Genomic DNA, 16,151 nt, shown 5'->3' on the forward strand with positions numbered 1-16,151 from the left:
AATATGTTCTCTATTATTATTAATATATGAAAACTAATATTTTGAAAAATTAATCAATGAAGAAATATTGTACATAAAAAAAATTACTGAAAAAATTTTTTTCAAAAAATTTATTTAAATATTTTTTTCCTAAAACAAAATTACTTTTACTTAAATGAAACAATATTTACTTTTAAAAAACATATATTTTTTAGAATTTTAACAAAATGCTGCCACAAATTGCCCACACACCGCAGCTTATAATTATTTTGGCTATTTCGTAGTTTTGTATGTGTGTGTACTTAAAATATTTTTGTTACTTTTTAATTTGTATTCTTTGTTTGCTTTTGCTTTGCTTTTAGTACGGAGAACGGAAATGACGGATTTTAAGGTAATTTGTGTTGATTTTGCTTTGTTTAAATTTTATTTAAATAATTTTAGCTTAATTTTTGTTTCCTTATTTTAATTTAATGTTTGAAGGTACTACTCTGTAACCGGTTTTGGAGGAGTATATTTGGAAGTACTGGTTTGTTTTGGTTTGCTTGGTTGGTTGGTTTTTGGTTCTTCATATGGTTCATATATGTTTGTTTGTATGTATGTATGTATGTATGTTTGTGGCTGCTGTGGCTTTTAAGAAGTTGTGAGATTGTTCATATGGGTCTGTGTGTGTTTGTAAATGTGGTTTTACTTTAAAAACAATAAAGAAAAATATGTAATAGTTTTCTGTGGAACGAAGGAAAAATATTTATCAAGATACTTGTAAATACTTTCTTATTATTTATAATATTTCTTAAGCGCAGTTAAAAGCGTCGAAATTTTTGCGGTTGATCAACTTTACGGCCTAAAAGTATGCAGCGCTATTCGTTTTCTCTTTCAGAAACCGTTATAACACTTACTAAAATATATCCTACGAAGTTGTTAAAGCAGGAATAAAATTAAATTTGAACTGAACGCCTAGAAGTATGCAAATATTCGTTTTTTTTTATTCGATTGAGACTTTAAAAAGGATTAACTTCTTCGCCTAGAAGTAGGCAATATTCGTTTTTTTATGCCACTGATTTATACATTAAAAAAGGGGTTTCAACCTAGAAGTATGCAATGTTCTGTTTTTGTATACGACTGATTTAGATTTTAAATTTTTTTAACCTTTTCGCCCAAAAGTATGCAATCGTTTTTTTTTTTTGTTAACCGACAAATTTAGACTTTAAAAAGGCGCAAATTCCGCTTAGAAGTATGGTATAATAAAATTTTTATTATTACCACATTTCAATACACTTTCGAATCTCTGAATAATTTGTACAGCCTAAAAGCACGCAAAAATAGTAGTTTCCAAATGCGCTCATGAATTTAGACAAGGTTTTGTGTTCCAACATTACTTGTATTGCATAGTATTGCGTAAACGTCTAAAAGTATGCAATACAAGTGTATTTAGACGAAAAATAACAACAAAAAGTCGCAATGGAATGCTTAAAAATGCATTGTTCTATTACATATGTAGCTTGTATGACACATAAGCAGCAGTGTGAACAACTGCTAAATACATCCAAAACCACTAAAGCATACCTTTAGGATGTTATAAAAAATTGCATACTTTCAGGCTGACATAGTTAAAATGAAAACATTGCTTTTTATATGCAACAAAATTTCAAAACATACACCGTTGCGTTCCGCCGTTCGCAAGCTACCTCGTACGCCTTTAACTGCGCTACATATTTTTTAGCTGCACGATTAATTGGTTAAACATTGCCATAGAGTGCCTAAAATTGATTTTTTTTACTTTGTTTTTAGCTTGACGAAATTCGTGTTTCTCATGTATTTCAAAGTTTGTGTTAGTAAATTTTATTTTAGCCGAAAGTTTAGTTTTTTTTTTGCATTAGTTTGTCACGACATTGGTTTTTTTTTATTGTTTGCCCACAAAATTATGCAGTATTAATATCAAATATAATACTTCTAAAGTTGCTATGAGTTTTCAAACGCGCCAAAATATTTTTCTTGTTTTTCAGTTTTCAATTTCTGTTTTATAGCCAAAAGCAACTGAGTTTAGTGAGTGAGTTTTGAGTTTTCTTATGCATAGCTGCTTCTGTCATACAAAGTCGATAGTTGCGTAAATTTAGTTTTACAGATTTGTTTTTGTATTATTTCGCAACTTTTCCAAACATATACATATGCCGAAATGTTAAATTTTCATTTTAATTAATTTTAATATTTTTTTGTGTTTTCTATTGCGTTTTTTTTTTCTTGCCAAACATGTATATTCTTATTTATTTATTTTTAGTTTCTTTACCAAAGTACTAAATTATTTTTAAACTCTAATTCTAAATTTTTTTGCTTGAAGTTCTGTCTGCCCTTTTCTTTAGTTTCGTTTCTACCAAATAGTAACTTTTGTCTGTGTTCGTAATAAACGCTATATTTTACATGTGCTGCTTTGCCGTTTTATTACGCATTTATTTCTTTTTGTTTAGCTTCAACTATTTCTAACCTTACAAATTTTTAATTTAATTTCGATTACGACAATGTTGTACCCAACTAATCTCTAAACTTTAACGCTGGTCTATTAGTTTGCATTATTTAGGTATCTGCATTTTTTACACTGTGGCAACGCTGCATTTTGGTTTCTATTTTCGCCACAGTATTTGTAAATACAAATTGTGTTCAAATGAAGAAAGCTCTCATACAATTGTTGTTGTTGTTTTTTCAATAAATTTCAGCTTTTTTTTATTTGTTGGCAGTCAAACGAGCAAATTTTTATTTTCGTATGAAATATTTCGTAGTATGTAGTAGTATATGTATAAATAGTAGTAGGTAGGTTGTTAATTTTTTTCATTATTAGTACGAAGTGATAACTTAAGTACTTAGATGCATGATTTTAATAATGATCACTAAAGTTAACGCTGTTGAAATAATATGGTAGCTCAAAAAAGCTCCAAAGCTCTTTACAGCGGTAAAGCTTACAAGTCCGCTAGTAATTAAAGTAAAGCATTGTCATCAAAAGTTTAATTTTTCACTAGTGACCGTGAGCTTTTCAAAGCTTTTTGCAAACAAACAGAGAACTACTCAAGAAATAAGCCGGAGCTGAAAGCTTAAACTATAAAGCAATTTTGAAACTTGCTAAAAAGCACAAAAAGGTTTATAAGCAGCAATTTTTCTCCAAACTCGATACAAAAATTCGGATTTCACTAAAAAACTTAATTGAATCAAAAAATGTCAACTAAACATTATTCGAAAGCTCTTAGGAAGTGAACAGTTTAGGGTGCAAAAGTGAAATTTTAATAAAGTAAAGAATGCCAACTAAAAATTACTTGTTAGTGACTAGCTTTTGAGTGATTGCACTTAGCTTTTTGAAAGCTTAGTGAAAGTGTTCGATGCCGCTCCATAAGTGTGTTCAAAAAACACAAAGCTTAAGCTCAAAAACTTCAAAATAGCTTTTAAATATAGTTTTGAGCTATTTTTTATATAAGCTTAACTTAAACTTCAATCGTAGTTTTTATAGTTAGTGAGCTTTTTGAAAGCTTACTGAAAGTGTTTGATGCCGCTCTATAAGTGTGGTCAAAAAACACAAAGCTTAAGCTTATAAACTTTAAAAAAGCTCGTAAATATAGTTTTGAGCTCTTTTTCATGTAAGCTTAAACTTGCGAAAGCTTAATTTAATCATATGAAAGCACAAATAACTGAATGTATAGGAAGTTGTCGAAGGTGCAGAGCTTTTTGAGGTTTCAAAACTTGAATATATGTAGATCAAGTGCTTGTTTAAAAGAGTATATTTTAGTATCTAATTCCAAAATTACATTTAAATTCAATAAAAGCTCGTAAAAAAATATATGCCAATAGAGGTCATAAAATTTCAACTTTTTTTGCTCAGGAACACTTTAATTAAAGTGTGAACTATTTTAGAATTTTTTCAATTTTATAAATAAAAATTAAAAACTTTCAGGAAACTATACATATATAAATTCGATAAAAGTTTTTAAAAATATGAGAATATTGAAGCCATTAAAAAATAAAATAGTTTCCGTGAGCAGACTGAAATCTTTAACCCTGATTTGAATTTGAGCTTTTGGCGACTGTAGTAAAACTGTACGAAAGCTTTTGATAAAAGCACCAAAGCTTTAAAGAAATTAATTTTAATTCTACGCCACTTTCTTACAAAAATATGTTGAAAACTAAACCAAAGTTTACAAAAACCGCCAAAGCTTTTAGGCTTCTAACATAATTTTTTAGGCTTCTAACATAATTTTGATAAAAGCACAAAAGCTGTAAAGAATTAATTTTAATTATACGCCACTTTCTTACAAAAATATGTTGAAAACTAAATCAAAGTTTACAAAAACCTCTAAAGCTTTTAGGCTTCTAACATAATTAATGCGAATTCTAACACAGAATTGATTTACAAATGTTATTACAATTTTTTTTTTTTATTTATAGAATGCTAAGCCCATAAGTTTATAAAAAGCTTAAAAGCTTTTAGGAAATTGATATGAATTCTAACATAGAAGTGATTTACAAATGTTATTACGGCAATTTTTTTTGTATTTATTGAATGCTAAGCCCAAAGCTTATAAAAAGCTCAAAAGCTTTTAGGAAATTATTATGAATTCTAACATAGAAGTGATTTACAAATGTGATTACGACAAATTCATTTATAGAAAGTTAAGTCCAAAGTTTACAAAAAGCTTAAAAGCTTTTAAAAAATTAATGTGAAGCGATTTACAAATGTGATTACGGCACTTTCTTCCAAACATATGTTGCAAGCTAAGTCAAAAGTTTACAAAAAGCTTTCTAAAATTTAAATAAGCATTTCTCAAATTTTTTGCTGCACTAAATTTGCTATTTTGAGTTACCATATTATTTTCGACAGTGTAAGCGCCTCAAAATATGCAATATAAAAAGATACAATATAATAAACAAAGAAATTGTTAACGGTTTATTTATGTAGTGTGTTGTTTGATAATTTTGCATATTTTTTTTAACTTTTTCTTTATATGCGTGTACTTTTGTAGAGATCGCTTGGTGTAATATAGGTATGGTTGTATGGATGCAAGTAGTTTTGTTTTGGTTGGCTGTTTGGGTGTTTGCTTGTGTATAAAACTACATTTTTTAGTAAATTTTCTTCTTCAACTCCTTCCCTCGCTTCTTATCAACCAGATTGCGGCTTAATGCTTACATTTGCTTTTTCATCAATTTAAATTTAAGTACTTTTTCACTTAATTAATTTCACTTTCGCATAAATATTATTAAATATATATTTATTTATATATATATATATATGTGTATATATATATTATATGTATGTAAATGTAAGTATGTATGTATAAGTTAATCGTATGTTTTTTTGTTTTTGTTTTTGTATGCAATGAAGTGCTTGTTGCGATGTTATCTACAAAATACCACCAATGCTTGTTATGCACTTGCGTTATGTTGATGATGACAATAATGGTTGGTGACTGATGACGCACCGTTGCGGTTAGATTTAGCACAACAACAATGTTCTTTCTAACGACCGACTAACTGGAATTGTTCGGCTTAACAGCCTCGTCGCTAACTTAATGCCCACTTGACATTGTTTCCCGATTTATCAGCAGACATCTCGTTTGTACACAGCTTCAAGTTGTTGCTGCCGCTGTTGTTGTTGTTCTTGTCGTGTGCTACCATTTGTGTGTGTGTGCTCTCAATCGCAGTGTAACTGTGTGTTTCCTGCATGCAGGCGCTTAAACGTAGTGCTGTGTCTGTCCGGTACCGCCGCCAACGCCACCGCCTCCACCGCCATATGCACCTGACATGGCTGCTGTTGTTGAACCTGAGGAAGCCGTTGAAGATGAAGATGATGCTAAGCTGCCTTGCTCCCGAGGCAATGCCGGTCATCGCCGATCGTCTGCGTAAGCGTCAGTTTCCGTGTGAGTGAGTTAGTAGATGAGAGTTAGTGGATTTCATTTATTTATTCACATAAAATTCATTTGATATTTTTTTTTTATTTATATAAACATTATAAAAATATTTAGGGTTCAGTGTTGCATTTTAAGGTTAGGGTAAAAGAGAAAAATAACGCAAAGTTAGTAAATCATAACTGTAGTTTATTTTTGAAATTTGTTTTCATTACTTTTCATGCAAATGCGTAGTAACTGAAAAACTTTTAATTAAAAAAAAATATTCTAAAAACAAAATTGAAATTTTATGCGAATAGTTAGGACAAAATTTTACTATGACTAGTCTGAAAGCATTATTTCGTGCCCCAAAGTTGTATTTTTAACAAGAAAAGTGGAAAGTTCTAAATTTTTGTGCAAACGAATTTTTTTTAATATTAAAAACTTGTACTATAACTGTCCCAAAAATTTTTTAGTGTCCCAAAAAAATTTTTTGCACAAGTAATAGTAATTCCAGCTTACAAAACACTCTAATTCAAAAAATACGAAGCGATTTTTTAGTTACAAATAATCTAGGCTTGTACTAGGGATGTCCCATAAAATTGGTGTGTCCCAAAATTTAATTTCAACATACAAAAAAACAACAGATTTACAAATACGAAGTCAGTTTTCAAATCGAAATTATCCAAAGCTCTACTAGGGATATCCCAAAAAAAAAAATATTTCAGTGCCCCAAATAAAATTTCAACTTCCAAAAAAAACTCAAGTTTAAAATTGCGAAAAGATTTTTCAGTTACAAATAGTCTAGAGTTTTACTAGGAATGTCCAAAAAAATGTTAAATGTCTCAAATTTTCTTTAGAAATACGCAATTTTATAAAAAGTTGTATTAGGGATGTCCCGATTTTTGAGTTACACATAATATAGAATTACACTAGGGATGTTCCAAAAATTTTTTAGTGTCCCAAAAAAATGTTTGTGTTCCAAAGTAATATTTTATTATAAGAAAAAAAGTGAAATTTAAAGAGAAAATCAGCTGTGCGGCTTATGAAACTCAAAGTGACAAAACTGTGTGTCCCAACACTTTTTCGGTCTACCAAATTTTAATTTCAAGTTACAAAATATTATAAATTTAAAAATATGAAGTCATTTTTCAGACACAAGTAATATTAATTTGTATTAGAGATAACCTAAAAAATTTTAAGAGTCCCAAATAAAATTGTAGCTTACAAAACACTCTAATTTAAAAATGCGGAACGATTTTCCAGTTACAGATAATCTAGAGTTCTACTAGAGATGTCCCAAAAAATTTGAGGGTCTGAAATTAAATTTCAACTTACAAAACACTCTAATTTACGAAATACGAAACGATTTTTCAGTTACAAATAATCTAGATTTGTACTAGGGATGTCCCAAAATAGTTGGTGTGTCCCAAAATTCAACATACAAAATACAACAGATTTACAAATACGAAGTCAGTTTTCAAATCGAAATTATCCAAAGCTCTACTAGGGATATCCCAAAAAAAATATTTCAGTGCTCCAAATTAAATTTCAACTTCCAAAAAAACTCAAATTTAAAATTACGAAACGATTTTTCAGTTACAAATAGTCTAGAGTTCTACTAGGGATGTCCCACAAATTTTAAATGTCTCCAATTTTCTTTAAAAATACGCAAATTATAAAAAGTAGTTTTAGGGATGTCCCAGAAAATTTTAAGAGCCCCAAATTAGATTCCACTTACAAAAAATTTAAAAATTTAAAAATACGAAGCGATTTTTGAGTTACAAATAATATAGAATTACACTAAGGATGTCCAAATAAATTTTAAGTGTCCCAAATTAAATTTCAACTTCCACAAAACTCAAATTTAAAATTACGAAGCGATTTTTGAGTTACAAATAATATAGAATTACACTAGGGATGTCCCAAAAAGTTTTAAGTGTCCCAAATTAAATTTAAACTTCCAAAAAAACTCAAATTTAAATTTACGAAATGAATTTTCAGTTACAAATAGTCCAGAGTTCTACTAGGGATGTCCCAAAAAATTTTAGACGTCCAAAATTAAATTCTAACTTACAAAAAAACTCAAATCTGAAAATACGAAACGAGTTTACAGTTACAAGTAATCTAGCGTTGTATTAGGGCTGTCCCAAAAAAGGTGTGGTGTGTTCCAAAATTTAATTTCAACATACAAAAAGCAACAGATTTTCAAATACAAAACAAATTTCCAGTCGCAAATAATCCACGGTTGGGTTAAGGCTGTCCCAAAACGTTTAGGTATGTCAAAATTCACTTATGTATATGTGCAAAAAAACAAAAATTTTGATTTTTTTTACAAAAAAAATTAACACGCAACATAAATACAATATTACAACAAACAACTAAAACTACATTTAGTGGTTATAGTTTAAAACTAGAACCCCCGCAGCAACGAAAACATGCCAGTGCTGCTGCTTTTTAGCATTGAAAAAAGTTGTATGAGCTCATTTTGTATGCCACTGTGCCCGGAGCCACAGTTTTTTTATTTGTACTTTCGTAAGGTTTACAAAAATTATTATTTTAACTCATAGTTGAATGAATCTTGTAAATATGGTAATAAATTAAACATATGCTCGTTTGTAAATAAGTAAATTATAATAAATAAGTGCATGTCATTAATAATAAATTACAGCTTTAAGTACAAGTACGTATGTATTGTATGTATGAAAAAATGTATAAATAAATATATAGTACGTATGTAAATGAAAAACATACACAACTATTGCAGTTTTGCGCTGGCGACACACGCGTGCGTTAGAGCGGGGAATAATACTTTTCTTAAAAATGTACTGTTACTGTTACTGGCCGTTTAAACCGCTATATTGTTAACAAATTATATGTACACATGTACATTCGTGTGCAAAACTGCATTTCGCTATACGCAAACTTGTGTGCCAAGTGCCTAACTTTAGAAAACTATGGCTAAGAACACAAAATATTTATTTTTTTATTTTTTGTAGCACTTTTTGCTATTTAAATACTTAAAAATAAATGTTCAATAAATAAAATCTACATTTGCAGTTAAATGTATAATCGAAAAACATAAATGATGAACAAAAAAAAAAACATCAACGCAAATCGTCTTCTTCTTTCCACCTTTTTAAACAGTTAAAGGAGTGCTTGTTTATGTATGTATGTATGTTTGTGTGCCTTCATTAGTTTTGTGCGTGTGTAAGTGTTTGCTTATACTTTATGAATATTTGAAGCGTTTAATGGACTCACCATGCGCTTGTGGCTCTGGATGTTGCAACGCAGCGCCCGACACCAACTGTTGCTGCTGGCTCTGTTGTTGCTGTTGCTGTTGTTGTTGATTACCCACTACCATCGCTACAGACGATGATGTTGAACTCACCGACGGTGATGATATTGCTATGCTCGCTGCCGTATTCGTACCCTCATCGGTTGTACGTTTAAAGAAATTATGTTGCAAGGCATAGTACGGTGTTACACGTGTCTTCGGATCGAAATCCAACATTCGCAATATTAAGTCTTTGAATTTCAGATAATCCGCCACCGAATGACCGGGCTCATCGAGACGTCGGCCACCCGGTCCGCCCGTTTCGACGCCAAGTATATCGTGTAGCTTACGTGAACCTGGCGGTTTATATTTACGTCCATTTTGACTCTTCTTCAACATATACGAACCGTCCGCGACTTTATCGAAGAATTTACGCGTCTTATGCGCTTGATCGAGTAAATATTTCGGCGGCATGCCGAGCACCTCGACGATTTTGTTCATTTGATCGCCTTCATTGCAGCCGGAAAAGAGCGGCTCACCGGTATGCATCTCCACTAGTATGCAGCCGAGTGACCACATGTCAATCGCCAAATCGTAGGGTATACCGAGTAGCACTTCCGGCGAACGATAGAAACGTGATTGAATATATTGGTATATCTGTGGAGGGTTAAGTAATAAGAAAGTTAGGTTATGTTCAACAAAAAACTTCAGTAAAAAATAAGTGGATTTGGGTAGTATTGTTTTAGACAAAGATCTATGCAAAATTTCTTAAAGATATGTTGTAAAATGATAAAGTTTTCCTTGCAAGGACTTGATTTTGAACGATCAGTTTGTAAGGCAGCTATATGCTATAGTGTACCGATATCGGCGGTTCCAACAAATGAGATTTTTGGAAAGGAAATAACTTTCGCAAAATTTCAGTTCGACATCTTAAAAACTGACGGACTAGTTCGCGTATATACATACGGACAAGGATACCGGACTATAACGGGATGCCTATGGGTTATAGCTACCCATAGATGTATGAATCACCCAATTTATTACTTAAGAACGAACAACTCTGTCCACAATATAAAAACTTGATCCACAGATGTCGCCTTTTACTTTGGCATCGTTTTCTTTAATGCACGTTTACGTCAATTTAAAGTTTGAATATTGGATACAGCGATGGTAGCGCCATCTATCGGTCAAACATTCCAAAATTAACAATTGATTAAAAATGAAAAAATAATTTAAAAAACATTTTCCAGTGGACCATATTGTAAATCTAAACCATTCTCGAATCTCCTAGAACATACACACAAAATTTCATCAAAATCGGTCCATCCGTTTAGGAGCAGTTCAAATGCAAACACACGGTCAGAAGATTTATATATATAAAGATTTTATGGGATCGCCGCCTTTTACTTCCAACTGTTAGCAACTTCGCTGCAAACTTAACATCAATTTCTCTTTTATAATTATTTACCACTTTTCACTCACACAAATCACTTATTTGCATTGATACTCACTCTTTGTCCCAGCTGACATGAACTGCCAAAGTCTACAATCTTAATTGCTGAACGCTTTGGATTGCAAAGCAATATATTCTCGGGCTTTAGATCACAGTGGATTATATTCAGTTCTGGTGTACTCAAAAAGAGCAGTGCAGTGCAAAGCTGTTGGGCAAATTTACGTGTTAGATTCAGTGAAACACCGCGGAAATTCGTATTCCGTAGTAGATCGTATAAATTGTAGGAGAGCAATTCGAACACTAAACATAAATGATTGCGCCACATAAAATGCCGTTTCAATTTAACTGTAATGGAAAACAAACAAATATAGGTTAAATGAAAATCGAACAGAAAATTATAATATTCCACAAACAACGCACCAATATAGTATTTGTTTTCGGCATCTGCACGATTCATCATCTCCAATAATTTCACTTCGATTTGTGCCTGATTTAGGAACGGTTTCTTATTTTTAATAATTTTTATCGCTACGTGACACTGTTCTTCGTGATCGTAAGCCTTGACCACTTGTCCAAAACTGCCTTTACCTATTTGGTTGAGGAAAATTAGAAAATATATTAGTAAACGTCACATTTGGTAATAGAAAAAAATGGATGACGCACCAATGAGCGAATCAATTTCGTAGCGATCCAAGAATTTTTCACCATTTTTTATTATATAATCGTGATTATCATCATCGTAACCGTCGTTATATAATTTTCGCTCCTTCTTATTAGAGGAGTCATCCTCGCCTTGGGTCTGTTGAGCGCGTCGCTTCTTTTTCGCATAGTAAACCTGCAAATACGCAGAAATAAGGTTAGTTGTTATAGTTCGCATATAATATAAATATAAATTAACATATTTTCTATTGGTAGAATGTTAAAAAAATTAGGAAAAGTGCTGCGCGTATCATATAAACCCTTACAACTTTATTTTGACAATTATCAAATCCCATAGCAAAATAAAAACTAAAATTTACTACGAAAAATTTGAAAAGAAAACCTACGACAAAACAGAAATGTCAAATTTGAGTTTGAAAATGTATGCCTGAAGGCTGTTGGAAATTAAAACAAAAATTTTTATGCTTTAAATAATTTTTTTAAACAATTTTTTAACCCCAATGTAAATTTTGTTTAGATAACTATGCACGAATAAAAAAATAAAGCTTTAATCAAAAGCTCACACAATAATTTTGATATTTAAGACAAATTAATCCTCATCATGTCACTGAGATTAAAGCTTTCGCGCCAGCTTTCATATTTTTCAAACCAAAAACAATTTTAACTTCAGCAAAGTTTTTTTCTATTTTTTTTACGTTTTTTAGAATCGAAAGTTTCCCAAGAAGTCGAGCTTTCATATTTTCCTAATATAAAATCATTTTTAAGTTCATCAAAGCTCTTTTAAATGAGCTTTAACGTTTTTTAGAAACAAAAGTTTCCTAATAGCTTTGACATTTATGATAATAAGTTTGTCATGCAAACTCAGAAGTCGAGCTTTCATCATCTTTTCTAACACAAAATCATTTTTAAGTTCATCAAAGCGCTTTTGTTTGATTTGAAACGATTTTTATAATCTTTAACGTAATGGAAACAGATATTTTTTTAAGTTTCTTCACTTACGGGCAGAAATTATTTCTATTTAGAAAATAGCGCTTTAAGCTTTTTCGAAAAGGCTAGATAAAAGCTTTCTTAAATTCGTGTGACAGTGTGTCCAAATTTAAACTTTCAGTTTCGAATATAGTACTGTGGTATAATGGAGCATAGAGCTTTCACACAAGCTTTTGCCTAAACTTTTTAAAATAAAATTCAAAGTTTCGCTACGAATAGTACCTTGAAACAATATTTAAACCTAAAAATTAAAGAAACCAAGCTTTCATTAAAGCCCGAAAAAACTTTCATAAAATCCTAAAAAGCTTTTGCATTTTTTAACCCTTAACTTTTATTGCCAAAATAAAAACATAAGGAAAACATTGTTACAAATCAAATGAACTAAATTGAACTTTCATAATATTAATGAGCTTTCGCAAAATCACAGAGTTTACATAAAAAAATTTAATACACATACATAGTTCTCTCTCTTAAACTTATAGTTTTAATATGGACGGACAATAGTTTCAAAATTTGAGGCAATTATGACAGTATTAAAAAAATCAAGCTTTCATTGAAACCTAAAAAAGTTTTAATATATTTTAGTTTAACTTTTATTAGCTTTCGTAAAATCAAGAGCTTTTAACAAATATTTGAGATATGTACGTCTCTCATTTTATTCTAAGTGGAGTAAGGACTTTCATAAAATTACTGAGTTTTAGTAAAACCATTGAGCTTTCAAAATATTTTTGAGAAATGTAAGTCTCTCTTTCTATTCTAAGTGAAAGTTAGGTAAGAACTTTCAAAATATTACTGAGCTTTCATAAAACCATTGAGCTTTCAAACAATATTTGAGAATATCTTATAAGCTCGCAGACGTCAAGCGAACACTTAAGGCTACACCTTCATAGAATTAGTTATTTACTAAACACCGCCTAAAAGTATGCAACAGTTACATAACTACTATTAATTTTAAGACTATTGTCGTTGATATGAAAGAAAATGAGATGAATCTCGCTATTAAAATGTGTTTCGGCTATGAAAAGATCATAATTTCACTTTTATAGTGACGCCTAAAGGTATGTTACATTTCAAGAGAATACACCATATTTCAATACTAAAGGTGAATGTATAAAAAAAGAAAGTGGAGGCGTTGGGGTTAATTTTCTGCTTGGCACTGTAAAAAGAGCGCTTACAAGTATGCAACAACTTGTAAGTTTAGCAACGCAAAATTTACTATATTTTTAAGCGCCTAAATGTATGCAATATATGCGAAAAAATAGCATTTGTTTTGGCAATTTATAGGATAGAATTGTCTACGGCTGTTGAGTTCGATAGTTTTATATGTAATAGGTTTTATTTGCACGCCAAAAAGTATGCAATGCTTTGTCGAGCATAAATAGCAATACAAAAATTAAGTTCCATTGGAAAGAAAAAAACTCGCGTTGAAAACATTTTGAATGAAAAAGCAGAGTCTCTAAATAGCAAATTAAAAGAAAGTTAGGAGGAAGGAGGCATAACAAGCAACGAAATAAGAGTAGTGGCAACAAAGAGCAAAAATAATAGAAAATGAGATTGGTGAACACAGAAAGGGCAACTAGGAAAAGAGAAATGTAAACAGTAAACCGGTAAAGCGACAAAGCGACAGGCCGTCAGTCAAAGCTAGCCAAGCACAGGCAGGCAGACAGAAAGTAATTTTCACAGTTAAGGGGCGAACAAAGGCAGGGAAGAAGAGCATATAGCAAAAGTTAATGCAGGCATGGTAGGGGCGCGCGCTTCATACGGGGATAGCAACAGTGATAACCCTAAGCGAACTCACATACAATCATGCTTTGAGCAATATACCTGCACAGTTGAAACGGAATGAAACAGCGAATTGGAAGAATGGCAAAGCGGAAAAGTTGTTGCTAACGCCACAAACATTAGCAGGGAAAGTCAAAACGTCGATAATGGTCAGAAAATGCGCGCGCCTGTTCGTATGTGTGATTGTCGCAGTTTACACATACACACACACACACACACAGAAAACCAAGTAACTGTACGTGTGGCTGTGTAAGCGCACGGATACGCAAGCGCGCGCAGTGTATGTATACTGCGCGTGTATATGTAAGGACATGAGGCGACTATGTCGCTATACATATGATGAATGAACGAGAAGGATATGAGAAGCATGATGCTGCAACATTTTGGAGAGATTTGCAGACATTATAAAATCAACAGCCGAAGTCAAGGCGCTGAGCGACAACGCAGGCAGCGAGACCGAAAGAGCGAGAGCGCGTGCATTTGCTTGCAGCTGAGAGCGCGCGAACTGTTTGGTGTGCGCCTAAAATGCTGCACGGCAAGCCAATATGCACATATGTGTGAAAGTATGTATGTGCGCGGCAGGCAGCAAACCAGCAAGCCAGCCAGCTGCGGCCGCAATACAAACAAGCCGAAACAATGTAGGGAAATTGTAGAAAAATATAGAGAAATAGAAATGAAACGCTTAAAAATGGGTGTATGCCGACGCGTAGAAGCTAGCAGCGCAGTGACTGTTGACGCGCTGCAACGCGCCAGCCGACCAGACAGCACCACTAAATGTGCGCCGCAAAGAGGGTCTATGGCGACAGACATTCAAGCTGGTTGTCGGCTGCCGTGTGCCGCGGTGTGAAGTCGGCTATGGTGGTGTGGTGGTGGTGGTGGTGGTGCTGACAGCCAGCAGCAGCAGCCACTGAAATTGGAGATGTTTGCTGTGCTGTGCACAGTGCAGCGTCGTCCTTCGGCGGTATAGAATTTCCGTAGCGGCACAACAAAAATAAGAGTACAATAAAAAACAAAAAAAAAAAAATGATGGAGGAAACTATTGAAGCAGATGTTGGAGGCTATGTTGAGACGGGTAAAATCAATTGACGTTTGAAATGGCAAACCGAAATAGCCTGTTTTTGGCCAACACTGAGGCGGTGTGTAAATCGGTTAGAGTGAGAAATCGAAAGGGTATGTTAGACTAACGGGATGTAATTACTGGGGATGCATATACAACAGTTGGTATTGCCTGAATACATTTGTACGTATGTATGTATGTATGTATGCGGTATTAACAGATATTTCATATGATTTAAAAGAACAATGAAATTTAAAACAAAAAAATTTAAATACAAAAAAACCATAATTAAGTAAAAACAAAAATTTTTTGTTTAACGTAAAAACTAAATAGGAAATATGAAATAAATTTTTATTAAAATTACAAAAAAAAAATCTAAAAGTACAAAAAAAAATTTAAAATAAAAATATAAATAATTTTTTTTTTAAATTAATATAAAAATATGTTTATAAGTAAAAAAAAAATTTAGCTGCGCATGAAAGAATTATTATTTTTTATTGTTACCAATAAAATAAAACTAATTCAAGCATGTTTGAACATTTTTTAGCTGTTTTAAAAAATTCTATGTTTTCGATGTTTTTGAAATAAAGCACAAATTCAAAGAAAACTGATATTTTAGATCTAAAGGATTAAATGCGACAACTAATAACCTTCGAGACACAGCGATTTTATAGTTTCATAAATTCTATGTTTTTAGATGTATGTCTGTAGATGAAAAATAGGTTGTATAGAGAGAATATGAACTGAAATTTGTTGAAAACTACAAGCTAGTGTTGTTATGTGCTATTAATGTTTATTTACGTATGGTATGAAAATGGAAATTTTTATATTGACGCAATTTATTACAAAAATATGAACTGAAGTGAGCTTATTTAAAGTACAAAGCCCTTTAAAATCACATTTAAATTATTCTATGTTTTCGATGTTTATGAAAATCAAAAGGATACATTTGTTCAAAGCTTCCAACTAGCGTATTACATGTTTTCTATGTTATTTTACAAATTCTACTTTTTTACGCTTCAATTTATTATTAAAATATGTAAAAAATGTTAAAAGTAAGTATATTTATATAAGTGTTTTTATTTACCGTTCAAGCAT

The 16,151-nt window shown here is 31.6% G+C and overlaps 1 protein-coding gene across 4 annotated transcripts in view; it reads right to left on the minus strand.

Annotated features, from left to right (window-relative positions):
- Positions 1 to 16,151, minus strand: part of LOC105232092 (serine/threonine-protein kinase minibrain) — a 71,586-nt gene that overhangs the window by 9,703 nt on the left and 45,732 nt on the right. For all 4 annotated transcript variants that reach the window (XM_029552798.2, XM_011213695.4, XM_011213693.4 and 1 more), the window contains 4 exons: positions 11,231 to 11,402; positions 10,988 to 11,155; positions 10,626 to 10,912; positions 9,099 to 9,771 (listed from right to left, as the gene is read on the minus strand). In XM_029552798.2, the coding sequence (XP_029408658.2) occupies positions 9,099 to 9,771; positions 10,626 to 10,912; positions 10,988 to 11,155; positions 11,231 to 11,402 (1,300 nt within the window). The remainder of the gene's footprint in view (positions 1 to 9,098; positions 9,772 to 10,625; positions 10,913 to 10,987; positions 11,156 to 11,230; positions 11,403 to 16,151) is intronic.

The sequence above is a fragment of the Bactrocera dorsalis genome, chromosome 4 (assembly GCF_023373825.1).
Source record: "Bactrocera dorsalis isolate Fly_Bdor chromosome 4, ASM2337382v1, whole genome shotgun sequence".
Lineage (NCBI taxonomy): Eukaryota > Metazoa > Arthropoda > Insecta > Diptera > Tephritidae > Bactrocera > Bactrocera dorsalis.